General features: G+C 40.6%; 1 protein-coding gene across 5 annotated transcripts in view; it reads left to right on the forward strand.

The window, feature by feature from the left end:
* Window positions 1-151: 151 nt before the first annotated feature.
* MYZAP (myocardial zonula adherens protein) overlaps window positions 152-26,128 on the forward strand; it is a 70,664-nt gene continuing 44,687 nt past the window's right edge. Inside the window, exons 1-4 of one of the 5 annotated variants that reach the window (XM_027800093.2) lie at window positions 152-4,496; window positions 5,666-5,824; window positions 16,106-16,195; window positions 25,487-25,645. In XM_027800093.2, the coding sequence (XP_027655894.1) occupies window positions 5,768-5,824; window positions 16,106-16,195; window positions 25,487-25,645 (306 nt within the window). In that variant the 5' untranslated portion in view covers window positions 152-4,496; window positions 5,666-5,767. Of the gene's footprint in view, window positions 4,497-5,665; window positions 5,825-9,887; window positions 10,047-15,041; window positions 15,096-15,645; window positions 15,896-16,105; window positions 16,196-25,486; window positions 25,646-26,128 lie in introns of those variants that run through there. The other 4 variants (XM_055716029.1, XM_055716027.1, XM_055716031.1 and 1 more) reach the window with 4 other exon arrangements.

Below are 26,128 nucleotides of genomic sequence, written 5' to 3' on the forward strand. Positions count from 1 at the left end.
TACTCAAATAAAACAAGCTAGAAAATGAAATTGAAAACACTTGATGGTTGTTATGTAGTGCATGCTATTAATGTTTTAATATATTAGAGCCTCTGTGCAACATTTGTAGAAATTACTGGGAATTTTGCTGTTGATTTTAGGAGGATTGGGCCTTGTGTTACCGTATTAATCATTTGGTAAATATTTCTCTAAAGGCTAGGAATATAGAAATTTCCAGGGGCAGAGTGATGGTCTAACATCCTGTTTTCAACAGTGGGCAATTCCCAGGGCCCCACAGGAAGGCAGATCCCCTCCTTTCCTTCCTCCCATATCTAGTGTCAGTTGTGTCCCAGTAGACTGCTGTCAGTCTCTCTCTGACCATTGCCAGCCATGGGATAAGCCTGATGGATAGCTCTGGCTGGCTTCATGCTAGCTAGCTCACCATTTTGTCTGACCTAAACCTGATCCTGTGTATACATATCTGTACGTGTATCTTCCTTCAGTACTAGTGACTTCTTTGTTCAGTCACCTGTGGCAGCAATAGGTCTCCAGGTTAATTATAAAAAGCAATAAGATATTTAATTTGTACTACTTTACTTCTATTAACCCACATTAATATCCAGAGCACCACCATTTACTTCTCAGGTTTTATCAGACAGATGCTAGTGAAAATGAGAGCAGAAGTAGGGCAATTGTCCTTCAGTGATTTTTTTTTTTTTTTTTTTTTTTTTTTTTGTGTGTGTGTGTCTTTCTGTTCTTGTTCTGCAGCAGGGAAAATAGGTGTTCCAGACAGGTCTGTTCTAAGCATTCATTACTCTCCATACCCCTCTTATATCTGCTTGCTCTGCTTACATTAGAAGAACACTGCTGGTCTAAAATCAGCAAGATTAAGTTGTGATAACTAAAATTCAATGTTAATCAGCTGTCTTGCATGTGACTATATGTGCATTTAAAAAAAACTCTGGGAGTTATACTTAGACAAAGGTAATGGGAAAAGAACACCCCTTGCAGAAGCTGCATTTTGGAATAAATGTAGCAGCCCTATAGTGCTTGCTGTCCATGCTGAAATACTTAGGCAAAACCCAGACCTGCAACAGGAAGAATTTAAATACATCTCTTGACATATGCCATTTCTGTTTCCCCCTGCCAGGTGAAGATGAGATTCTGCCCAAGTGAGCTATAGAGTATATCCCCTATTAGGCCAGCTCAAGGAGGCCTAATAGAACCCCATGAATTACTCAGTCCAACTGCTCTGGTAGCTTGTCAAACTCTCAGATAACTACTCCCAAAGATTTCCAGAGGTGGGAATCTATAATAAATAAATAATATAAATATAATTATAATTATACTTATAAAATAACCTATAGTAAACTTCTCAAAGGAGTAGCCTGGGTAGGCCAGAAATGCAGCAAAAAGGCCTTAGCATGGTGAAGTTAGGAGAAAGAGAAAGAATAGCAGTTAATCTTTCATGGAAATTAAATTTTCAATTTAATGCTAATGATGCCTTTTAGAAATCGATATCTACAAAATATATTATTAAATATCTACAAAATATATATCTATGCCTACAAAATATATTATTAAAATTAATTCAGGCAGCTAAAGACTTCATCAACAGACATGGTTTGAAATCTTTTACAAAGGCATGTCAGAAGCACTAGAAATAGGGCAGGCATCTAAACAGAAAAAGAGAAAAAGGAGTTGAGTGATACAAAAGAGAACCAGCCTTCCCCAGAGCCCGCAAAGAGTTTGTCATAATATAGTCACTGTGCGTGGCTTTCTGTGTATTTTTTTTCTGCATTTCCCTTGGATTCAAGTAGTTATATTAGGTACAGTAAATCTTGGGCACATTCTGAAATGCAGGGAAAGTAGAAGAATTTTATGGAGGCTCCTGCCATCCAAATCTCCTGATTGGAATACATTTACGGAATAAGTCCACGGAGCCCATGGAAGTGAATGGGTCTTTTAAGTCATTTCAAAGGCCTTTTGGTTAAGTACTCTCTGCTTTTTGTTGTGGTTTTCTCTGGAGGGAGAAACCTGATGGGAATAGTTCCACTGCAGAAACAATTTAATTTCATAGTATAAACTTTAATTTCTGAATTATGAGTGATCTTGCAAATTGGTTTATATCCTTTTGTAGACTAGCCTTTGTCACTCAATCTGCAGGTCTATTTAGATTTCACATTATCGTCAAGCAGGCAGAATGTCAGGAAATCCTGCTCTGTTGGTCCAAGTCACTGATGTCGGTTTGATCTATTTCAAAGTCTGTAATATTTCTTGAAAGTGCCTTCCTGGAATAGCTCAGATCTCTTGCTCTGTGATCAGGACCCAGAACCATGCAACTCTCAACTGCATTCTTGCTAACTGGATGATGCACCATATGCAGATGAAGGAAAAGCAAACTCCTCCTGGGCTGAGGTAGCCTGAAGGATGACACACTGGAGGTATTTAAGTGCTTAAGTGTGTTAATCCATTTCCTTCGTAGGACTGGGTCTTTGTTGGAGGGTCATTTCCCTGAGTAATATTTAGTCATTGCGGTTGAGCTGTTAGTAAGTACTCTTAACTATTTAGTCCTCCCTACGCTTCCTCCTAGTAACTTTACTTCAGTTAGGCATAACAACATCTACTGTATTGATTATAACTTTACTTCTTTTTCTATTATTGTAATGACTCATGCAAGAGGAAATGAGACAACTCTTGGTGACAGGATAAGAAAATTTCATTATCTTGTAGATACAGATAGGTCTACTAGAACATTTTTTGGAGCTGGAGGGACTGAAAACTAATCAAGTTTTCCTGATTAAAGTCCTCTGATACCAAAGGTTCAGTATGACCTGATATTTTAAGGTTAAAATACCTCCCCTTCCACCTTATTTTCTTTTTATATGACTTCTGATAAACTGCTTTTTAGTATCTAGAAAGAAAATAAATAATAGAACCAGATCTTCCGCTTGTACTTCACAACTTTTATGCACAGCTCCCTGTCCCAGCTATGTGTGCAAACAGGCAATGGGCTGGGAGAGTCAGTAAGAACTGATAAATTCCCATATGTATCATTCTGAGATGGGGAACATGGAGGTCTGAAACTGGATCTAAATCAATGGGGAAGCCAGACAACCAGGAACTTCTGTAGCATCTGTGCAGGTGTTCTAGACATGTACCTGGTTCCTTTGTTAGTTAGAAAAACGTACCATCATCCTCTGCCCTGAAGCAGAGCTGAAGTCCACTACTTGCTGTTCTGGCCTTCTATCATAAAATAGAGGAAGCAGAATATAGTTCTTCCCCTTCTTCCTCTTCTGTGTTTCCTTTCCTGTGGGGAAGTAAAGATGAAATATGTCTCTTCTTCCCCTTTGTAAGGTAAAAGAAGTCAGTCAGATACAGTGATTTCCTGTCCTTAATGCTCCCATTCCCTGAAATATGTACATTCCTTACACTTATAGAAGAACTTTCAGGCCAGAATTTGTTTCTGCCTCTAAAGTTTCCTTTTTTCCTACCACAATGCAATACCGATACCAGACTTTTGGAAGAAATTTATCCTTTGATATTATCTCCAGGGAGTAAAATAGGATTTTAAATACAGCTACCTAACAATGTAACTGTGGTGCTCATGATGGGGTGTGCCTGTTTTCTACTTCCCTACCCACCTTAATCAGTTCAATTATGTGACCTGGTCAAGTCACACCCCTACGTGAACAATGCTGCTCCTCCTGTGCTGCATTACTTTTACATGATATTTATGCTGAACTGTCCTGCTTGCATGGACTGACTAAACCAAAACCTGCTGGTGAAGAATGAATGACAGGCTTCTGGCACTGCACGTGTGTCTTGGGCCACATTGCTGTGGGCTGTGACCCAGTTGTTAACTGGATGGGAGACTTATCTGAAAGAGGAAATAGTGAAGATGAATCAAGAGGTGGTACTTTTTCTGCTGAATCAGAACTGAGTTGATGCCCTGTAAGCTTCAGCAAAATCTGAAGTGATCCTATCTAAATCACTAAAAATCTGTGATTGAAAAATGACAATGCTATTTTTTTCATTCATATGTGGCCATATATTCATGGTAGAAGAAACTGTCCTATATTTGCCTTGATGTATTTCATATCTCTCAGTTCATTTTAGTAAAATCCAAGCTTTTATTTTTTATTTAATAAAATAAAAGCCATGACTATAGCTGTGTAAATATTATGACTTATAGACATGCTCATCAAAAGCCTTCCCAAATAAAGCTAAAAATAGATATCTTTCCTGAAATACATGACCTTCCAGGGCTTTGCAGCTGCCTTTAAAATCTTAGCAGTAATTTTTATTTCACTATTAATTGCATTTTGACATTGTGAGTCTGAAAATCACAGCTACCAGGTGTAATCCTTTTTTTTCTGTTAGGTGCACAAACTGTGTGAAATACACTGGCATGCATATATATGCATAAAAGTACATGGCAGAAACCTCTTACTATTATTATTACCTGATTGGCTTTGATGGACTTGCTCTATGTTCTTGCCCAGATGCGGTTTTGAGTAAGTAATCCATTTTCTTTTTTCCTTTCTGTCTCTTTCAGAGAAAATGGTAGTGCACATTGCATTGTGTTATTCATTGAGCTATCTAGCATTTTGTGGCTTTATTGATAGATAGTTAAAAAGTACTTTGAGAATCTCAGCAGGAAGGTGGACTTTAAGTAGGAAGTAGGACAACAATTAAAAGCAGAAAACTTTAAAAGAAACATTAATTGCAATTATAGTCTGTAACTCTCCATTATGAGTAACGATGGAATCAATCCATTATTGCAAGTAACTCCAGGAATTTCTTTTTTTATGCAATTTAACCATAACTGAAATAACTGCATAAAATGGGTACCGAGGGCTTTGCAAAATAAAATGTATATTTGCATTTCAAACTCCTGGTGTGAAAATTTCTAATTATAAATTTGTATATGTTAGATCAGCAGGAGAGGCTCTGAGTTTCTGTAGTAATCCTATATTATCCATGTATCAAGAGTGTTAAGTGGCAGCAAACAGTTGTATCGATGGGTTTGATTTGAGAAGTGATATGATGCTTGTGGCTAAACCAAGCTGGACATTTAGATAGCTGTATGTGTTATGTCACTTCAAAAGAGTAACTGTAAACCACAGTAGCTCCAAATGCGGCAAAGATGTATTGGCCAGTGAAAGATGAAATACTGCTCAAGACAAGAATTGTACGATATATATTGGTTTGTATATTGCATGTAAGGGGACCTATGACTACTGAATACAGTTTGATATGCATCAAGGTGTTTCAGCCTGTGTTAGCAGGTTAAAATTTTCATGCTAGCTGTAATGCCCAAAAAAGAGAGCTTGAGAGTTACAGGATGCTGAGCTGAGTTTCTCTCTGTAGAATCCAATGGTGAAAGCTAGCAGATAAAAGAAAGAGCTCTGAGGAGAAATAGGTGATCAAGCCCGCAGGTCTTACTAAGTCTGGTTCTGAAATATTTGACAGGCATCTGTCCATTTGATAATCTTTGCTATAAATGGGTTTCATGCCTTAGGGATGATGAAGGCAGAATAGATTTTAATCCCCCTGGAAAGTGAAGGCTATTACAAGTTAATTATAACAACTCATTTTTGTAGCGATACAAATGGGATTTTATAACCTTAATGACCACAAGTGTGAGTCCTTGTTCAATTTGTAACTCTGCAATTATTCCCAGATCCCACAGGATTAATATTCCGGCTGATCAAGAGTTATTGGAACTTTTTTTCTTCCTCTGGACCCTGTCAGCAGTTAGCCTGAAGATGGAGAGGGGATTTTGATGAAGAAAAAAAAAAATCAGCCTTGTATTGTGTCCACATTTAGGCAGTTTGTTAAGGTAAGTCCAGGCTACCCACTCCTGCAGGAATTCTTCAATAATCTGCTGTTCTGTGAGGGCAGACATACTTCCTACTCCATGTATTGTGTGCTCTGTTGCCCATCTTGTGACTGTTGATTCTGTGACATCCTGTTTCACTTTTCCCACAGCATAACAATCTTTGGGTCTTCTGGGAAAAAAAAACCCAACATTTCAGTAATGCTGGCAGTGAGGAACAAGTTAGTCTGCAAAAAAATGAAGAAGGTGCCTACACTTTAAATTTCTTGCAGTTTCTGTGTAATTATATTAGCTGTTTCACAACAACTATTGCTCCAGATATTCATACTATAGTGTCATCTTGTAATTAACTTGCTGTGCCTTTGGATTATTGCAGTCACAAAACACTGGCTGGATTTGAACTGGAAGCTCAGCAACCTGGTCAGCTTATGTTCTGCTACCACACTGTATATTGTCTATAAGCAGTGTGTATGACTGTATACCTGTTGTGTGGTCTGTCCAACTGTAGTATACTGTTGTTTTAGTCAAACCAATTTCCAAGTAGTGATTTACTTTCCATTTCCCCCATCCTGTTTCTGTAAGTTAGTGTCACATCCAAACCCCAGAGAGCATGAAATGCTCACAAGAGCATACTATGACCCTTGCAGGGAAAAAGAGCTGTAAACTGTAGCAAATCTACTTCAAAGGGTATCAGAGTCAGAGAGGTAAGGTCATAGGTCCCGGCAAACAGGGACAGCTGAAACAAAGCAGCCACTTCTTGGCTTAAGTCTCCATTGGGGGTGAGAGAGAATGGAATATGAGCTGCAGCCAGAAATAAATGTGGAGCTTGCTCTAGGCAAAGACAGATGCTGGCCAGGACAGCTCCTTTCAGAGCAGAGGAGAACTGTTGCTTGCTAGAAGCCGGTCACCTTTACCACTGTTGGTGAGGAGTCTATCATGTCGAGGCTGAAAAGATAGTGGTCAGAGGTGTCCTGTCACAGGAGAGCTATCAAGAAAGCAAACTCGCAATTCAAGGACCTCCTGAGTCAGAAGTTGTAGACGTATCTTCATGTTTTATAGCCCTCATAGCTTATCTTCCATGACTTTATCCAGCTGCTTTTTGAGAGCATTTATACTTTTCGTAATTGGAGTATTCTCTGCCATAATTTAATTTCACACATAAATGTGGTGCCTGGCTTACTTCAAATCCATTGTTCCCAAGCACAGGAAATAACAAACAGCCATTCCCCATTCATTTCTGCATACCAGTCATGATCTTCTATGCCTCTTTGCCCATTCCCCACCACTGTCTTTTGTCTCAAGATGAAGATCCCAATTTATCCTGTCTTCATCCAAAAATAATTCTATAACTCGGAGGTTTTTTGCAGCCCTTCTGTGTGCACCTCATTGCTGGAACATCTCTTTTCCTTTTTCCTGCCTGGGGGTACCAGATGTTCACTCAGTACTAGCAGCTGGCTTTATAATCCCTATAGTTTATCAGAGCTTTGGGGATGGAGAAGAAGTTATTCCAAATGTTGCTTTCATGCAAACAGCGGTATTGGTTGATTTATTATTTTTTTCTCAGTCTCACTTCTATGTGTTCACCTCAGCTTTAGCAGAGTTTAGAGATTATGAGGTATTTTCAGCTGTTTACTATGCGCACAGCCTACACATGGCTGAAGTGACTGCAGGTGGGTGCATGGGATGCACATCCAACCAGCAAGGCAGAAAACAAGTTAGACTCCTTACTACACTTGTGCAGTTTGCAGACTAGGGGGAAGGGAACAAGGTGATTCATAGAGTACGCAAAAAAAAAGCTGGGGGGAAGGGAATGAGATGATTCACAAGAGTATCCAAGAAAAAGCAGACTACTAACCATGCATGCAGGTTATTCTTTCTTGGAGGATTTTCATTTGAGGATGTGCCAAAAGTAGAAGATGCTGCTGTTCAAACACATAGTTCTAAATCCAGGTAGACATGTCCTGCTGCTGCTTTCCAATAAATGGCAAGAGCTGCTAGTAACGTAGAAAAAAACTGAGAAAACTGTATTTTTATTATCTTTATATTTGTAATATCCATGGACAAGTCTTTTCCTCACCTGCACCAATACAATTTCCATCAAAATTATCAAAATTCTCAAAGTTGATGCAGACCTTGCAAATTCTCCCAGGGATCTGATGATTGTGCCTTGCTCTCGTGCGCTGTGGCATATGGGAAGGGAGGTCCTTTCCCATAGTGTGGCACAAGTTTAGTCTCTGTGCCTGTTCTGAGAAGAGCGGTTCTCCTGCCTGTGTCTTGCAGTGACTAGACAGCCCTGTGTACACACCTTTTCCCAGAGGGGAATGAAGTCCTGAAGGCATAACGTCGCACTAACCAGGAGAATCTCATAGGTATATGAACTCCTTCCCAGCTGAAGCCACAAAGGCCACTAGCTGGCTGCATACCAGAATTTAAATTGAGACATTTCTGCTCACCAGAATGACCAGGAACAAGTAATGACCACTGCTAAGGTGCAGCCCAGTGGGTAGGCAACATACCCATGCATTGTGAAGGAACATGTTTCTGTTCCTGTTGCTGAAGATAAGCCTATTCTGCACCTGCAAACCCACTCTGAAAGCAGCATTACAACCAGGAGTTAAGACAGTGGATGATTCAAATGGAAATGGAGTTCTTTGTAGGTTCAAGACACCTTCGCACAAAAAATATTGTTTAACTTGCAGCCAGTCTTGAGTTGAAAGAAATCCAAATACAAGTAGTTGTTTTAACTCATGTACCTTGGGCTATGTTACCTTCCTCAGGTGGAGGAAAGAAGAGTAGCTAGGAAAGCAACAGAAAAGATGCTGAATACTAACTGCAGACCCTTCATTCCTCTGGGCCTGGGCAATGCTTTCTTCCTCTCTTTCTCAGATCCTTGTCATGTTGATAGCTCAGTATCTTGTCCTGGGGAGAGGGAACTGAGAGGCTGAAGAGAACAGACCCACTGTACAGAGGGTGAGGCACTGGTAGTTGAGTGCAATTTCCATTTTTCCTATGCAAGTTACTTCCCTCTCTTCAGCATTCTGCAGATCAGGAACCCGCGTGATCATTAACCTCATAATGGGCAAGGACATCGCATAGCCATAACTGCATTTTCTCCCCGTCTTAATTATTTCAAGGTAATTACATGGAGACAGAGGATAATCTATTTCAAAAATGCTGTTGTAGCTATTTGATCTGCAATTTCTTTCAAACAAAAGCATCTCCTTTGCTTGTAACTCCTTTGATTACAGAGGCACATGCTGCTTGTGACCAACACAGGAGGCTGCAGGTGAGGATGGCTGTGCGCCGAGGCCTGTGAACGGCCCAGCAGAGCCATGGTGTTCCTTTAGCCCGGACGCTGGAGGAGCTGAGCATCTGGAGTGCTAAAGTCCGTGCCTGCAGCCTGGCTCAGGGCCAGCTCCCTCCAGTGTGCCAGACTCACCTCCTCCTTGGACCTTTGGTACTAAGGCTTCGGCTGCCACTCGGGCAGTGCGCTGCGGCAGCCTTGTGCCTGGCACGCCAGGCCGCCGGGGGCCGGGTGCGTGCTCATCGCTCCGGTACCCGTTGCGGGAGCAGGGCTAAGGGGCTGACCCGCCCGGGTGGCTCACGCACCGCTGCCGGGGGGGAGGAGGGGGCGGCAGTGCCCTGCTTTCACGGCGCTCAGGGGTGGGTACCCGAGAGCAGGCACTGAGTGGCCTCCAGTGGCTCCTGCGAGCCCTGACCCCCCCAGTTCCACTGCCCGGAGGGGGCTGAGTGACACGTGGCCCCGTCCGGGTCCCCCCCACCTCCCACCGAGCCCCCCTGCCCGTGCTGCACCCCAGCGCTCCCGGGAGCTGCGGGAATGACACCTCGGCGTCCCAAGGACACATTTCTCGCGGGGTGGCGCCCCACGGCGACTTTGTCCAGTCCCGCCCCACGCGAGGAGCCGGCGCGGGGTCGCCGGTTCCGCGGGGGCGGAGGGGGAGGGAGCCCCGGCAGCGCCCCCCGCGGAGCCCCGCTCCCCGCTCCCCCCCCCCCCACCCCCGGCCCGCCCCCGCCGGGGCAGCCCGGCCCCTGCGGCCGCCCGCGGCCATGTGCGCGGGGGCGGAGCGGCGCCGCCGGCCGGAGGGAACCGCAGTCAGCGCCAGCCCGGCGGCCCGCGGGGATGCTGCGCTACAGCTCGGGGCTCACGGTCACCGCCACCACCCCCCGGAGGCCGGCCAGCGACGGCGGCCGCGCCCGGCGGAAGGTGCGCGGGGCAGCGCGGGGGGGGCAGCGGGGTGGTCCCACGGGCGGCGTCGTGGGGCGAAGCGGCTGTTTGACGCCCCCTCCCCCCCACTTATAGTTTATCTTCGGAACGTGGGGTTTTTTTTTTTTTTTTGCTTTGGTTATTTACGGTGTTTTCAGGTGGTGCTTGCGGTGCGTGAAAACATCTTTTTGCGCGTTCGTAGTCGGTACTGGGCAATGCAGAGCTTCGGGGGTGTCTTGCAAGGCTTTTGGAGCTTCGGGGGTGTCCTGCAAGGCTTTTGGGGGTGTGCAGGTCCTTAGCTGGTGGGAAGCCTGCAAGGAAGGTGTGCGTGTCTTGGAGGTTCGCCCCTACTCCCCAAAACGCCCCTTGGTATTTACAGCCGAGAACTTGCCTATTTGGGCTCTACCGAACACGAGGAAGCTGTAATGATTTAGGTGGCAACGATAATTTAGTTTTATAATCAGTTCCTCAAATACAAAAATAAGATTTACTGATGTCTTCTTTTGTAATTTTCATAAATTAGATAAATGATCATGTTTTAATCTGTGGGGAGTTGCTTCTAAAAAGTTGTTACAATTTGGGCAGGTATGGCAGGAATGTCTCTACAGCCACCCGGCTTCCAATAGCCCTTTGCTGCTGTAACCGTGCTGCTAGCATTGTGAGGGCACATTCCATGTGTGAAGAAAGGAATCAAAATAAGCGACAAACTTCCTTACGAAGAAACACAATCATGTGCTCGTGATGCTTCTTGAATGATGCAGTGATTGCTTTGACACTCCAAAAATATGAGCTTATAATTGAAACAATGAAGAATGTCGTGTTTTACATGATAACAGGAGGGACAGGCTCTTCCACAGAAATATCTTTGGCTTTCATATAAAAGAAATTAACCATGTATGTGGAAAAATTAAGATGACTTGGAAATGATAGTTGTGTTCCCATCGAATTTTCCTGTTTTAGTATTTCTTAAAGAAGTTAAAGCTAAGAGAATTTGTGTTTAAGTGATAATTTTCTTATTTTCATCCCCATGGTTTATTTCCCAGGGACAATATAAAATGAACTGTATTTCATACATTCTCTTCAGAAAACTGATAAAAACCTAATTTGTGAATAAAACCCACTGGGAAGCTGCTGTTCCTCTTTTATAGTGAAATGTGACTCCCTTACCCTGAGTTGTCAAGAGAGGGGAGGACAACAGTTAGAATAACTGCTGAATAAATGAAAGATGTGTGTCACATTCCTGAGTGCCTGTGGTCACAGGAAAAGTGCCTTTTAATTGTGTGGGGAACCTCAGAGTAGAGATTTCATAAGTGGAGCAGGCTAATCAACAGATAAACGACCAAAGAAAGTACTTTCTTCTTTGTCTTTTAGGACTGACTGAAGTTAAACACTCACTCCTTTTCTGCTTTCACCTTCAAAAGTCTTAAAACTAACATTGGGTCTTAGGCAAAGGGAGTGATTTTTGGCCATTGAGCTGGTAGGTTAGCAGATAGTTACTCAACAAATGTGTTAGCCCTAAACCATTCTCTTATCAGACATTAGAAAGATCAATAATATTCAGTTCTGGTGATGTTAGCTCTGAAGTTGATTTGAAGCTAGACCAATATTGAATCACATCTTCCCTGTGGAGGTACAGTAAAAAAGCTTAGAATGGGAGTGGTTGTTAGCAGAACAGCTTGTATGTTTCTGTTGCTGTACCAGTAACTTTTGGTTATTCTATAAAAACATCGCTTGTTCGTTTAATGTTAGCTCTGTAACTATTACAGTACATAGTTAACTATGATCAATGCCTTTCTGGGTGCTTTGTTTTTCAGAAGGGGTGAAGAAGAGACTGAAGAACTATTCAAACTGAATCTGTTATCTGTATTTGTTTTAAGTTGCACCTACTGAATTGAGTAGGATGACAAACATGAATGTGGATTGTGGATCTGGGCTGTGAATTCCTAACATTTTTAACTAACCTAGATCGGTTTTTTTCTTAACTGCTCTATTGCGGTAGCTCTTATTTATGCTGTCTACTAGCCTCTTAGAAATTTGGTGAAAGAGCATGTCTTCATCTCTTAATTTCCACTGCACTCAGCAAACCTTAGCTGTCCAGTGTTGTGCTGGGCTGAACCTGTCAGTCTTTGTTTTCCTGTCTCCATATTTTTTTCACAAATGATGTCAGATGAGCTTTGGAAGTACCGCTCGTGGGTTGTTGGTGTCAAAAAACTAGGAGTGAACATAAAATGTTAGCACAATTAGGATTACTGATATTGTTGGCTTGTCAAAGCTATAGATGCTCCAAATCAAGCTAAAATCTGTAGTCTGGAAAATCTGATATCTGATTCTTCTTCTACTCAGTATTTCTTTTTAAAAGTTGTGGTCACAAAGTTACAATGTCAATGACATACAGTTAGGGTGGGAGCCATGTCTGTCCCCGTTTTTCTTCATTTGTTCTTACTGTCAGTCAGCAGTTCAAGGAAATTGAATCAAAGCCTTTTTTCTGCTGGGGGAGTTCTCTTTCATTCTCCTTCCCACTTTCTCTTTGTGTAACCCACTTTGTTTCTGGAAATCACTCCTTCATCCTCAGTTGCACATTGTTCTGCTGCTGTTTGGCACCGAGTCAAGGCTCTTTCTGTTACAATTTCATTTCCATTTTAAGGCCTTGCTGCAGCAGTATTTTGCTGTTGGAGGAGGGCTTGCTGTGATTTCCATGTGAGCCTGCTCATTCATTTGGTCAAGTAAACTTGCTGACAAATGGTACAGTGCGTTGTTTATTCAGGAAGCATTGCATAGCAAGAACAGTATAGGTGCAGTATTCATAACTGCTTCTGGAGGTTACAGGAAAAAGCAGTGCCTGTTGTTTTTCCCTTCCAGTGTCTGTAGTGTTCTTGATTTTTAACAGATTAGTCTGTAGTTCTGTCCTTGGGTAGAGTGCATCATCTGTGGCCCAGGAGGTGCAGGAGTGAATGGCTACTTTATAAGTTTGCTTCTGTTTCCCTAGGGATGCTAAAGAAGTCCTATTGTTATAAACAATAGCAAGAGTAGAGCCTGTGTAAGTTTTTCCTGGCCAGGAATTGTGTGGTACTTTACTACTGCTGTACAAGCCTCACTGGGCATAACTTCAAGGGTGGAATCCTTAGATGATTGCCAATGCCACGCTCTGTTTGGCATTTGCATGCAGCAGGCTGCAAAGTAAAACATTAAAACTTTGTGTCAGAAATACTGCCAAAAATATTATACTGATTTCAGGTGTTTTAAAAGTAAGGAGCTAGCATGGAAATGAGGAAGCGGGGAGGGGGGAAACATGATTCAGGGGAGTAATAGAGAACACAATGTGAAAAGGGCAAGAAAAAGTTTAAATTATAACAACCCCTTGATTGTACAGTGGTTTTATTCTCAACAAATTGCTGCTATTAATTTATATTTCTAAGCTAGTTATGATTTGATTGCCGCCAGTACTGGGCTTCTGTTATTCCCTTCATAGTAACCCTGTAACACGTCAATTGCTGTAATGTGACAGGCAGTCATGATTCACTAACTGGTATACACGTACAGGGATAATTACTTATTCACAGTCACTGCACTGTGAATCTGTATGTATGTTGGCTATAATTAATCCCATACTAACAGGCAAGCCATTTGCCGGCTTCAGAGAATCATACACAACTCCATTTCTCTGAACTTTGAGTTGCCAGTCGTTACCTGTTTCTATTTATTTCAGGTATTTTTCATGTTTTCTCCTAACAGTCCTTTCATTCCTTTTAGTCCAGTTTTTCTTCATTTGAGATCACTGTAAGAAAAAGTTGGCCTCGTCTATAACTTCCTGCACAGCACAGCACAAATCCAGTTCTATTTCCTATTTATGGGTCTGGTCATTGTTTGCCTACGTGGAGGAGTGCCAGACCCTGTTTCCCTTCTCATTGTCAACAGACTTCTTTTAAGAGGAAAGAGCCTTGCTAAGCTAATAGGAAGAAGGAGCAGGCAGAAACTGAGATTAAATAGGTGAGAAAAGGTGGTATTAATTACCTTATGAATCGACGAACTCCAAAGTTGAGGAGTATTTATGTCAATATATCTTGATAACTAACTTGTAAGCAGGAAGCACTTCCAGCTTGTGCAGTATATGGGGAGAGTTTAGTGTTCTCAGAAGAAATAAAGCAGTCAGTCAGTGTCAAAAGCCAATGTGCAAGGATTCATCATTTCATTGTTTCAGAATTCTTTAGAAAATATGAAAGCATAACCCCCTTTTATACTAAGTTTCGGGGAGTTTTTGTCACTTTCTCTGTGGCTTCTTCTAGATCTGCTAGCATACAACTGAATGATGAATTACTGGTGAGGAGCCTCCTGCACAAAAAGTAGTCTCCACAGATGTGTCTAAAGAGTAGGTTGTATTTCACCTTGATATTATGGACCTCTCTAGCCAACTCACATATACTATAGGAACTTTATCCGTATCTCAGGACACTGTTCCTTATTGGTAAAAGCCCTTGCAGACCTAAAAGACCAACCTGAGAGAGGAAGATGGAAGGCAATGTGAAGTAGCTTTTTTTTTTTTTTTTTAATACAGTTGACAGCATACCAGTAGTCTGGACACTGTTGATTTGTTGTCTCAACAGATTTAAAGAAAGTCTGGAAGAAAAATAGTGACGTTTCTGCTGGTCTTTGTGGATAGTTCTTGCAATTGCTTTTGCTTAGGAAGAAGAAGAAGTTAAAGCTTGTTTGAGAAGCTGAAAAAGGGCTGTTGTTTGGCAACAGGGAAAACAGGAATCTTTGTCATGATGCTGAATGGTGGTGCTCTGAGTAGGTTATGTTGTAAAAAGCCTTGAAAGTGAAGTTAACTTAATTGATATGAGAGACAGTTGGAAGAAGCAGATTATAAAATGGTTAAATTTGGGGTCTGTGAGGAGTCTGCCGCTGTTCTCTGAATGCCTGTGAGCAGAACATGATTGCCATTTTCAAGGCAAAAGGAAATGCTGTAATGACTAAGATAGAAGCTGTGAGCTTGGGCAACTGCAATTGAAAGGTGTATTTCAGGGAGAAGGTACACATTCAGCATGACTGGAGGTAAGTAGCTAGGAGAAACAAGAGGGATCTTGATCAGATGAGATTCAGGGCTATAGAAGAACAGTGGTGATGGCCCACAGTAATCATGAAAAAGATATTTTAGACGTTTTGAGGAAGAGCTTTAAGAGCCCTGTTTGTTGTCAACAGACGGCTGGCATTTCAGGGGAGGATAACTGTGCAGCTTCAAATCTGGACAGACAAATTTCTTATTTCATCATTAGCTTTTCTCTGTGTAGGACTTACAGTTGTTTTCCTCAAAAGTGTCTCATGAGTAGGACTAAGACTAAAAGTTTTAATAAAGTTTCTTATATGAAATGCATTGCTTTAAAAATGCCATTACACTGAAGATATCTCAGTCAAAAGCAAGGCAAACTGCAACTGGGAATAAAAGATATCAACCCTATTGGCCTGTTTCCTCGGCAAGAGAATGAAATTCTGAAATCAGATAGGAAACAATTCCTCTTAAACTTTCTCTGAAGCATTTTATAGCTTAGATTTTACAAGCAACTTGTATATATCAGATTTCAGTAATACACCTGTTCATATTCAGTTGAATTGCAGTTCTGAGGTATCCTTGGATCAAATACTTGGATATATACTGAGCAGAAGAGAGGCATTCACTCCAGAATACATTTTGTGTTTCCAAATAATCCCTTTTGAAGATTCGAAGTATGCCAAGACTGCAAACAAAACTGAGAAACTAGAAAATTATGTTCATTGTTCTGTTATCTCAGCTCTCAATGTCATTTATGAGTACATAAGAACATGTTGTTGACTGAAATGGATTTTTGCTATTTCAGGTATGTAATTATGGGTATGCCCTTGAATTATTTTTTGCCAGCTAAAAACCCCTCCAAGCTTTAAAAAATAATCTTTTTTCAGTTATGTGGCAGAATGTAGAACATAGTAAAATAGAACTTGAATGTTAGTACGGTTTGTTCTGTAAAGCAAGTTATGAAAATAACTGTTTGTAACACTTAAATCTAAAAGCAAACCTGTTTTTCTTTCAGATGAATGTCTGTAGGTTACGCTTAACAGTACCACCCGACGACGGCTCACAGCCTGAGCAGGGAGCAAAGGAACCTGAAAGAAAGAAAAATGTAAGTTTTAACAATCAAAGTTAAATTCTGTATAAACAAGGAGTAAATATTGCCATCCACAGAGGCTGATATTAGTTGTTTTGGGAGCCCAAAGCCCAGTTGTCTTGGAAGACTGAAGAACATGTGGAAGCTGAGCAAATCAGCAGAGAGCTTTGAGCCTGAGCCTTGGAGTCGGGGATAGCAAAACTGCATGTAAAATAGGACAGTAATAGAGGAACAGCATGGAGATTGTGATTTGTGGCTAAGGTACCTTTAAGATTTGATTATTTAATATTTATATGTTAAAGAGCAGAAAACTGCTATCAAGAGCAAGGTCTTGCATTAAACAGGATCTTGATCCTCACGTGAAGGAGATTTTATGTTTCACGTAGGCAACAGGAGCTGGCTTGCCTGGGACTTCAATGTTTTGCTGTGCTGGCTAATTTTGGTAATGGGTGATGTACTCATAAGAAATACAAAATGAAGAATTTAAGATTGTTCTGAAGTGAAAGTGATTTGAAGGTCATGTGCATAAAAGGCTTCAGCAGGGCAATTTTTTTGTAGAAGCAGGTAGTATGCACACACAAAAAAAATCTTGCAGCTGCTTTGGTGGAGAATTTGCTCTTTAAGAGCCGTTTCAGAGCAATGAATAATGTTTAATTTGTCTTAAGGATGGAGTCTAAAATGGGAAGCTGGACAGGTTCCACAACTTTACCACATTTACACTTCTATAAACCAAAATCAAATAAGAAGTTGGCTAAGTTTACCAGACCCAATGTATGTATAGCAGTTGGATTTATTTGAAGTAATTTCTTCGTGGTACTCAGAAGTAAAAGTAAATGTAGAATTACTCTGAAAGACAAATATTTTAAAGCAATAAAAATAAATGTAAAGTAAAATGGTCAAGATAAAGATTCCTTCCGAGAGATTTCTCATGCTGGAATCTTGTATACAGTCAGCTTTTCATATGCTGCTTTGGCAGAGTAATAGGTCCTTGAGGATCTATAAATGTTACTTACAGAATGGATTAAAGAGGCCTTAATGCCCACTAATTTTGAGCCACCATTAAACAGTAATAATTCATTTTGTACAGAGGTGTTTAGTTGTAGCAGTTAAAGCAGCTTCCCCCACCACTTACTCTGCCAGTCTCTTGTCAGTTTGTATCCGATTGCAGAAACCCTCAGAGCATATGGGCCCATTGCCCTAAGAGTAATATAAGTTTGTTTTTGAGGAGGGTAGCTATGGACTCATGGCTTACTCACTTTACTGTGCTGAGTAGTGTAATAATAAGAAAGAAGTATGAATGATTAGGGCTCAGATTATTTGTAGTGACTTCCTTATGTGACCAGTTTTTTTTCTCTGTGGAACCTTGTATTTAATGAGAGCTGTATTTCCCCCCGTAATACAAATAAAGGCAAGTGGGTTTTATATCAGATAATTTTAAGGAGAGGTATGAAAGGTAATAAATACATTATTGGGCTCGTCTTACATTCCAGTATATTGCACAATGATTTTTAAGAGATGGGTCTTTTTTAAAGGGGGGGGAAAAAAAGTATGTAATATAATTATTGTATGTTCTGAGTAGTTTTCTAAAGTTCAGTATGTTTACACAATTTAAAGACTTTTAGAAAGCATATATACAACCTTCAGACCTAGATGGGATCTAATTAGTCAATTTCACAGCAATTAAAAAACACAGAATAATTGTGCCATCTACTTGTATGATGTATATATAATTGTACATCTACTTTTATGGGTTTCGTATAATTTAAAAAAATAGCCCTACAGATTGTAGAGTCATAGTGTTTAGGAGCAGCTACAAAAGTCACTGATCATGAACTGGTTTTTAGCTCATGTCTCTAAAACATGTAATATATTGCCTGTAGATTTTTATTGTCTGCGTAATGTATTGCTTTATGTATTTGAATTAGTTACACAGTAACTTAGAGTGCACACAGGACTTTTGACTAGTCATGCTGTGATACTTTTACTGCAAAATTTAATGTAAAAAAAAAAAAGCATCTCCTAAACGCAGTGATCAGCTATCTCTGCTGATCCACCCATGTTCAACTGACTCAATGATAATGAAATTGCTTAAAGCACTTTGAGAATAACAGGTTTTACAAATGTTAGATAATCCTTAACACAGTTCTGTGAGAACTGTGCCCTCTTTTTGTAAATGGGGATAATAGAAATTAGGGAACTGCTCAGTTTTCTGCCTTGTGCTTCACAATTTAAGGTCAAATTGTACAGCTTCACCAAGAATTAAATTTAAATAAAAATTAAATTAAAATCCAAAGCAGGTCTCCTGTTGGAATCTAGAGTTCTGTGCTGTCTTCGAATGCTGAGTATTAAGAAAATGGAAAAATTGGAAATGATTCTGATATTTAAAATGTACTAGTGTGACTTACAGAAATGAATTGCAGGTGTATTTGGGGACTGTACGGTTTTTGCTGGAGCACTCGGGCAGGTCAGGCAGTCTGAGCCTCGCCGCCAGGCACTCTCCTCTTTGGGCAGGACAAGTGCTGGAAAGAGACAGACTCTTCCCTGCCTCTGCTGCTGGGGAGGGGGGAGAGCAGAGACCTTGCTGTGTCAAAGGGAATGCCAGAAAACTATAAATATACCATGCTATGACATTTGGTTGTAATCTCCTCTTTCCAATCTTTCATGAGAAGGAGGTGATTTTGAGCTGCCCTAATGTGACATAGTCATGGCTTACTGACTATTTGTCACTCTTCTGTATCTTTCTGGGGCTCGGTATCATTAATAGATGTTTCATTTCCAAAATCAGCCAGGGAACTGTACAGAAGCTCTTGCTTTTGCTGATCCTCCCAATGACTTGTGTGGGAGCTGATGTCAGACCAGAACTGATTCTTTATTGCTGATGCTAGTAGCTGATAGCTTAGCTTTTTTCATCGCAGTCCAAGTTTAGCAGAAAATGTAGGCTGTATTTCATTAAATCTGTATCAGTATTAAGTTTCCAGATTGAATTTTTTGTTGCTATATATCCATGAAATAAAACCAACCAGTATAAGAGACTAAAACAAAGTGATTGACCTGAGCAGTTTTGTTGCAACAAACCTGCTGCAGATATTACTTTACTAGGAAGGCCTCTCCCCATCTTTTGTGAAAAATGGTACGCAGGTAGAAGCTGATCGCAAAACCTGAAGGGGGAGTGAGCTTGTGCTCCAGTGTGTCAGGTTGGATGTTGTTATTCATATTTAGGGTATAATACCTTGAAAGAAGCATATGAGAACTGAAGTCACAAGTAGAGGCTGGTTGGTTGGTTTGCTTTTTACAGGCTGATAGCCTACTGCTAAATATCTCTGAATTGTTAGCACTTTAGAAAGAGAATCTGAAACTGTCCTGCTTTTGTTCCGTTACTTCTGTTAGTGATGGACAATGGATGACAGTAGTGTGAGGCTGTTTACTTCACCAAGAAGTACAGAGGAATATTGTGCTCGTCAGATTGTATGCAAAATCTGCATGTCCTGAAGCCTGCCTTGTCTTGCATAATAAAGGGCTCCCAGACAACTGTATCGTCCCTGTTTGGGATTGGGCTTATTTTTATCCATGTCAGTCCCTTTCTTCACTGTCATGGCTAAATTTGGAGCTGTCATTGGAAGCTGCAGCTAGGCATTTGAGGGCAGAATATGGAGATATGTATAGACAGGTTTTTCTTTTTCATTTGCACACATGGACAAGAGGATGAAAATGAGATAACACTCTAGAAATTTGTGTTACTTTTCTGTCTTTGTGGCTTTCAACACAGTTTGAGCAGTGTTTAGTCTTAAACTCTAACTGGTATTTTGGCTGTATATATCCTCGAGCTCTTTCATTTTCTTATGTTTTTAAAGCATCACAACCAAAAGGTGAAACTCTTTTTGCTTCCTAAGCAGGAATACAGAAGCATAGCAAACGTCTTTTTCCCCAGCAAAAAAGTAGGCTGTAAAGAAGCCGGAAGGGGAATTTGCTCTTGTATGTGATGGAGAATATCAAGCAGAAGCTTGTGTCAGGCCTGGATCAAAGAATATGAGTGCAATGAACACGGGGCTGTTGTGCACATTGAATCTAGGACAGTGCCTATTTTCTCTGCTGATCTGCTGCTGGCAGCCCACTCCCATCAGCACAGCAGAAGTTGTGTCATAACAAATGTGGTTCACCTGCTACAGGTGGCTGATGTTACTGTTTCTCAGCCTCTCCAGCACCGATTGCTTGATTTTTGATGTGTGTTAATTAAGCGACACCTTCATTAAAACCAGCGCTACATGAAGACCACAGAAAGAATCCCACTGACTTCTGTGGATACTCCTGTATTTCTTGTATCTTATTTTCTTTGTGTATAAACATTGGTGTTCTGTGCATGGATTGCATTGATTAGATACGCCTTTGTATAGCGCCTATCACTTCTGGGTTTCGAGATAGGCACCTAAATTCTACATTTCAAGGAGCTTAGAAGTTGGAATGTGTTAAACGAAGCTTCTTACTTAGCGTCATGGATTTAACAGCACTCATGTCAAAGTCTTGGCATATTTTCCCTATTTTAATACTATCTATATATGAAAAATCCCTAAAGATAATGTGAGTTTCATGGGTTGGAGAGGAATATGAAAAACTATGAAAACATAGCTACCTTTTGTTAGAGCACAGTAACTTTCTTTGGTGAGCTCAGTACTATAAATTTGGCATTTTACTGAACAGGAAATATGTAACCTAACAATGTGAATGTTCGTGTCCCTTGTATAGCTAGTGAACAAGCAAAAGGTAACTGGATATTTCAGAAACCTCTGGAATGTAGCAGCTGAGGAGAAGATAAAGCCTTGCTTAACTGATATAGTTCTGCTTAAAAGAAGAGTCTTCTAGATGGTGTAGGTTAACAGAGGATCATGATTTAGCATAATTTTAAGGCCATATGAGTACTAAACTCAGAATTGTGCTAATCATTACGTTAGATGTCCTTTTCCCTCAAAATAAGATACCTCTTCTGTTCTTCTGCTTCCAGTTTTGTGTCAGGGAGAAACTAAGGTATGGGGGTATCTGACTTTCACTTAACCTGATGGAGCTAGATCAGGAAGCAAATCATCCATCTGTGTTACTTAGCTAATGCCAATAAAACCACAGGTAATACAAAAAGCAGCTGACAGCTTATATTTAGGGTTTGTTTTTATAGTGTCTTTGCTTCACCCGTTTCATGCTACTTGTGCTGCTTCCTTGGACAGAGTCATAAACAGGATGCATGGCAATTATCAAGACTTTTGCAACCTCGGGGCGTAGGCTTCTGCTTTAAATATTTGTTAATTAAGTAAACACAGTGCATTTCTTTAGTGCATGCTGTGTGATCACACTGTTCCTGCAACATAGGCAAAGCTTGTTCCTGGAAGCTGCTACAGTATTCATGTGTGTCAACATGATGTGTTCCTGCTGTTACCTTGGGATAAGCTAAGTTTGCCTTTTCAGATCAGCAGGTCACATTCAAAGGGATTTTGGAGCACTATTTGGGGCAACAACTGCACTTGTTCCAGTGCAGCAAGGACACAGGCAGGTGGGGAGCAAGAACTTCCCTGTACTCTGAAGCTGGCTGGTATTTTAACCGTAAACAGCAATGGTTAACTAATCTAATGAAACGCTCCATCTTCAAGCACTTTTCTGGTTAGCTTTACAGTATTTACTTGCTCCTAAACACTTGTGTGTATTCACTTATTCTGTTATCATCACTGAGATGCCTCACTGCAGATCAGAGTGGAGACAGGTGAAGACCTTCTCAGAAAAACATCTAAACTCTGAGAGTGGATATGTATGGGATGTATGCAAAAAGAAAGGAAAACATTTGATTTAAACATTCTGTAGTCTTCGGGGATGTGGAAAATCTGGAAGAGGAAACATGGGAGAGAGAGGACATAACAGGGACAAGGTAGAAAAGGAAGAAACAGTGAAGGGAGAAAAATAAACAAAGATGGGTAGAAGTAGCTTAAGAGAGAAGAGAAACTGGCAGAAAGTACATTGGATGCTTACTTAGTGGCAGTTGTGTGGAGCAGTTTGAGAACTGAGCCATTCAGCAAGGCCTCCTTTAGAGGCAAAGGTGTAACATTAAAAAAATAGTCACCCAGCAAAGCAACCCATCCACCTCTCAGTCCTGCACTGAGCAAAGTTTTCTGATTGTAACCCTTCCTCTAAGATGAGACTGCGTCAGGTTAGCCCTTTTTTTTGTCAGGGCATACACTGAACCTGAAACATTGAGTGGAAATTAAGAGTTATCAACCAGAGAAAAGGGCGAGTAGAAGGTAAACGTAGCTGAGATAGAACAGCAAGGAGAAAGACTAAAGACATATGAGAGCAGTTCTTTGTATAGCTGTTGGTTCACACAGCTTTATATCAAGCAAGAACTGTACTGAAATTTCAACAGGTGCTTGCCTGGGGATCGTGATAGGAAAGAGGAATAAGGAGGGCATAAACGCAATATCCGGTATTTTAAGTATCACATAGTAGAACTGCAACATTCAACAGATGATGGAGATTCTTTTAATCTTCTGAAAGAGCAGTGACAAAGGCATCTTGGGAGGCTTGTGCAAATATAGACAACAGGCAAGTTTAGCATTGTTGCAAGTGACATGTAATCAGTCTGGCTTTGTGCAGACTTAATCCTTCATGTACTGCCCATTATGATGTAAATTTAAGTCTGTGCCATGGGTGACTTCCAGCTGCAAACCCATTGGTCTGATTTTGTGTCTCTGTTTTGGGGCGGGGGGGGGGGGGGGGGGGGCGGGGCGGGGAATAATCCTTCAAAGCATTCCTTAGGAATGTAATATTCTAAAAATAAGGAACTTGGTCATACTTTTCATACAGAACTCTGCAAACGGCACTTTAAACAATTCTGCTAATGTTTCAGAGGCACAAAGGATCTTGGTAGTTGCTGGCATTCAGCTGTTCACCTCATAAAAAATGAAAATGGGTAAAGGGTATGGATTTATGAATTCAGTGACTGGTGCCTTAGTAACCTCTAAACAATCAAAGTGATTATTCATTTGCTTATCAGGAAGATGGAAACTTGTATGTAATCCCTTCATCCAGACGCAGGGTAGGAGCCGTGATGAAACTATCAAAGAAACTGTAAAACGCTAGAAGCAAAAAACCACAAAGAACTTGAGTCATGTCCCCATCTAGTTTCTGTATTTTCCCTACTCAAAAAATCATGTGTGGGGTTTTTGTTTGTATGCATCCAAACAGCAGAACAAAACCCCTAATAATACATAATTATGAAACTTCTGATTATCATGTTATGAAGCTTTGTATATAATGTTTTCAAAAAGCAAAATGATACCATGTATAGGTAGGGCTGGTTGCCCAATGTTTTTCCATTAAGTGGTTTTAAGGCTTTCTTTTTAAATGCTTGCTTACAGCTTTTGTTGTCCTTTGCCCGAAACATTCTTTATCAGGTGTCTGCTGTGTGACTGTTCCCCTCCCAGCCCTGCACGCACACACCCAGAGCTTCAGCAAAACGGCTAAGCGATTAATGATACAGTAAAGGAAAATGTGTAGGAAAATGTGTTGAGAAAATCTGTCAGTGCCATGTGGGAAGGACACAATACAAACCAAATGTCTATATTTACCCATTTTTCTTAATGCTAGTAGATTTTTCTGTTGATTTTTCCCTTACCCAAAGAAGTTTTCTCACATGGCCACCATAGCTGTGTTAATTTAACTGCTAAAAACTGCAAGTGCTACTGCTTGAGACTGCAGATGCTATCACTGCTCTCTGTCGTGGTAGGGACTGGAGACTCTGTAGGATGCAGCTGCAGATGGATATAAGATGACACCTCTGGTATCAAAGAGAGCATTTAGACAATGCTTAGACTCTTTAGCAAAGAATCTCAAAGTTTGTCAGTTTTCATACAGTGTTGTTACTGAAAAACAAAACAAGCCCAAATGTATTTTAAGGTCAGTGTAGTAAACATTCTCAGATTTACCCATATCCTGGTCTATCTAGCATGAGAAAGAAAGTTCAGTAAAATTATCTATAACAGATTTGTCCCCAGCACTGGACTTGCAAAAACACAATGCAAAACTAAGCAGTAAGAGCTGTTTCCAAGATTCTGTCTTAACTTTCTATTCAGAAATAATCAGTAATTTTAGGTTCCTAGTTTGCAAATATTCACAGTTAGGTAAGAATATTTTTTTTCTCTTCTTTTTAAAATGTCATAATGTGGACATCTTCATGTAAGCTAGTTATTTAAATTATTTGTAATCAAGAAGAGAAATTAGTACTTCTGGAGACAGACTCATTTCAGATGATTGCTAGAGAAGGATGTTTCTCTGGGTTGATTAGAAGGGAGGCTGGGTGAGTAGTCAGGTCAGGTGGTTAAATCTCAACCTGCAGAGGGAAATGATTCCTATTGTTTGCATGAATATTTTTCTTACTAAATATATTGATGAGATGAGTAAGAGGAGTCTGCTGCAAAGACTGCCTTAAAGTAAGACATATAATTATTCTATTCTCAAAATTTCTGCAGATCATTAAAAGAACAAATGTAGGCACTTTTAAAACAGCCTATTTACCTGTCAAGACCTGATTTCAAACTAACGCCCACGTGAATGCTGTTTCATAGCTTTGCTTTTGCTCTTACAATGTCAGTTCTACAACTTCTTTACCAGAAATGCAGCCCTGAAATAAATGTTTGATTGCATTGGAGGTCCTCAGCGAGCTTTAAATGCAAACTGAATTTCTACTTTGTTTATCTCCAAGATAAACAGGTATTTTCTGAGCTCTGTTTAAGGAACCTTACCTAAAATGTTTTCATTTCAGTTTCTTCTGAGAACTTTCTAAATTTTTTTTGTTAAACTTGTAGAATTGTATATTTCCTGCAGCAGGGATTTTGAGGAGTGAGGGGCAGTTCTGTGGCTGCAAGAGTTTAAGGGGCACCGTGAGAGCTGACAATGCTCTGGAAGAATGTAGAAAAGTAGCATATGTTGGTGAATGAAAATAAGCAAGGATACCTTTCTCTCTCACATGTCTCTACCTCTACTTGCGCAAATCCAATCTGTTATCTCTAGCGGTACCTATGTCACTTCCATTAAAGCCAGTGGAAATTAAGACATCTCTGTATCTCTATCATTTATAAACTGGTCACTGATCTTCCCAGCAACATGAAGGCTGACAGTTTGCCCCCAAAACATACGGGAGCTAGTGTTCTGAGGTACTGTGGTGCTTTAACTATAGCTGCCTGTCTCTCTTGGCCCTATGTTACTGTATTTTTGTTTGTTGGGGTTTTATTTTAGTACTGATTTAACAATAACTTTATTTTTTTTACTTTTAAGGAGCTGTACCATGTACCAAATGGCATGTCTCCAGGGAAGCTGTCTCATGGAATGGTGTATGGTGTCGTGCACCGAACTGACAACAACCATAAGAGAGAAATGGTGGTTTACGGCTGGTCAGCTGATCAGCTGAAAGAGGAGATGAATTACATTAAAGAAGTGAGTTATGCTTTCAGCTTCAAAATTTGTCAAATGGCCTTTCTATATATTAACACAGAGCTGCTGAGTGTATATGGGATGACTGATGTCTAGCCCAACAGCTGAATTTGAATTGGGAACCTATTCTGAAGCTAAAGGCTTGCATTGTTAGTATTCATATTGGGGAAAAAAAGCATGCTATATCCCCGGGAACTGTGGGTTCCAGACTCGAGGCCTCTGTGCCAAGTGATCCTTGCTAAGTGGTACTTGCTTGCTGACTGGGCTAGAGCTGGGCAAGCAAACTGCCAAACAGATCTTTGAGTTCCAGTCCTGAAGCCTTCATGATTTTAAATGTGATACAGAAGAAACTATATAGGACACCTGAAAGGATAAACTCTCTTCTGTCTTCCTCTGCTTCCCCTGTCCCAAATCCCCCAGTTTTGAAAAGGCTCCTAAATTAGGTGACATAGTAAAATCACTTGGGTATATTTTGGGGCAGCCTTA

The sequence above is a fragment of the Falco cherrug genome, chromosome 7 (assembly GCF_023634085.1).
Source record: "Falco cherrug isolate bFalChe1 chromosome 7, bFalChe1.pri, whole genome shotgun sequence".
Taxonomy (NCBI): Eukaryota; Metazoa; Chordata; class Aves; order Falconiformes; family Falconidae; genus Falco; species Falco cherrug.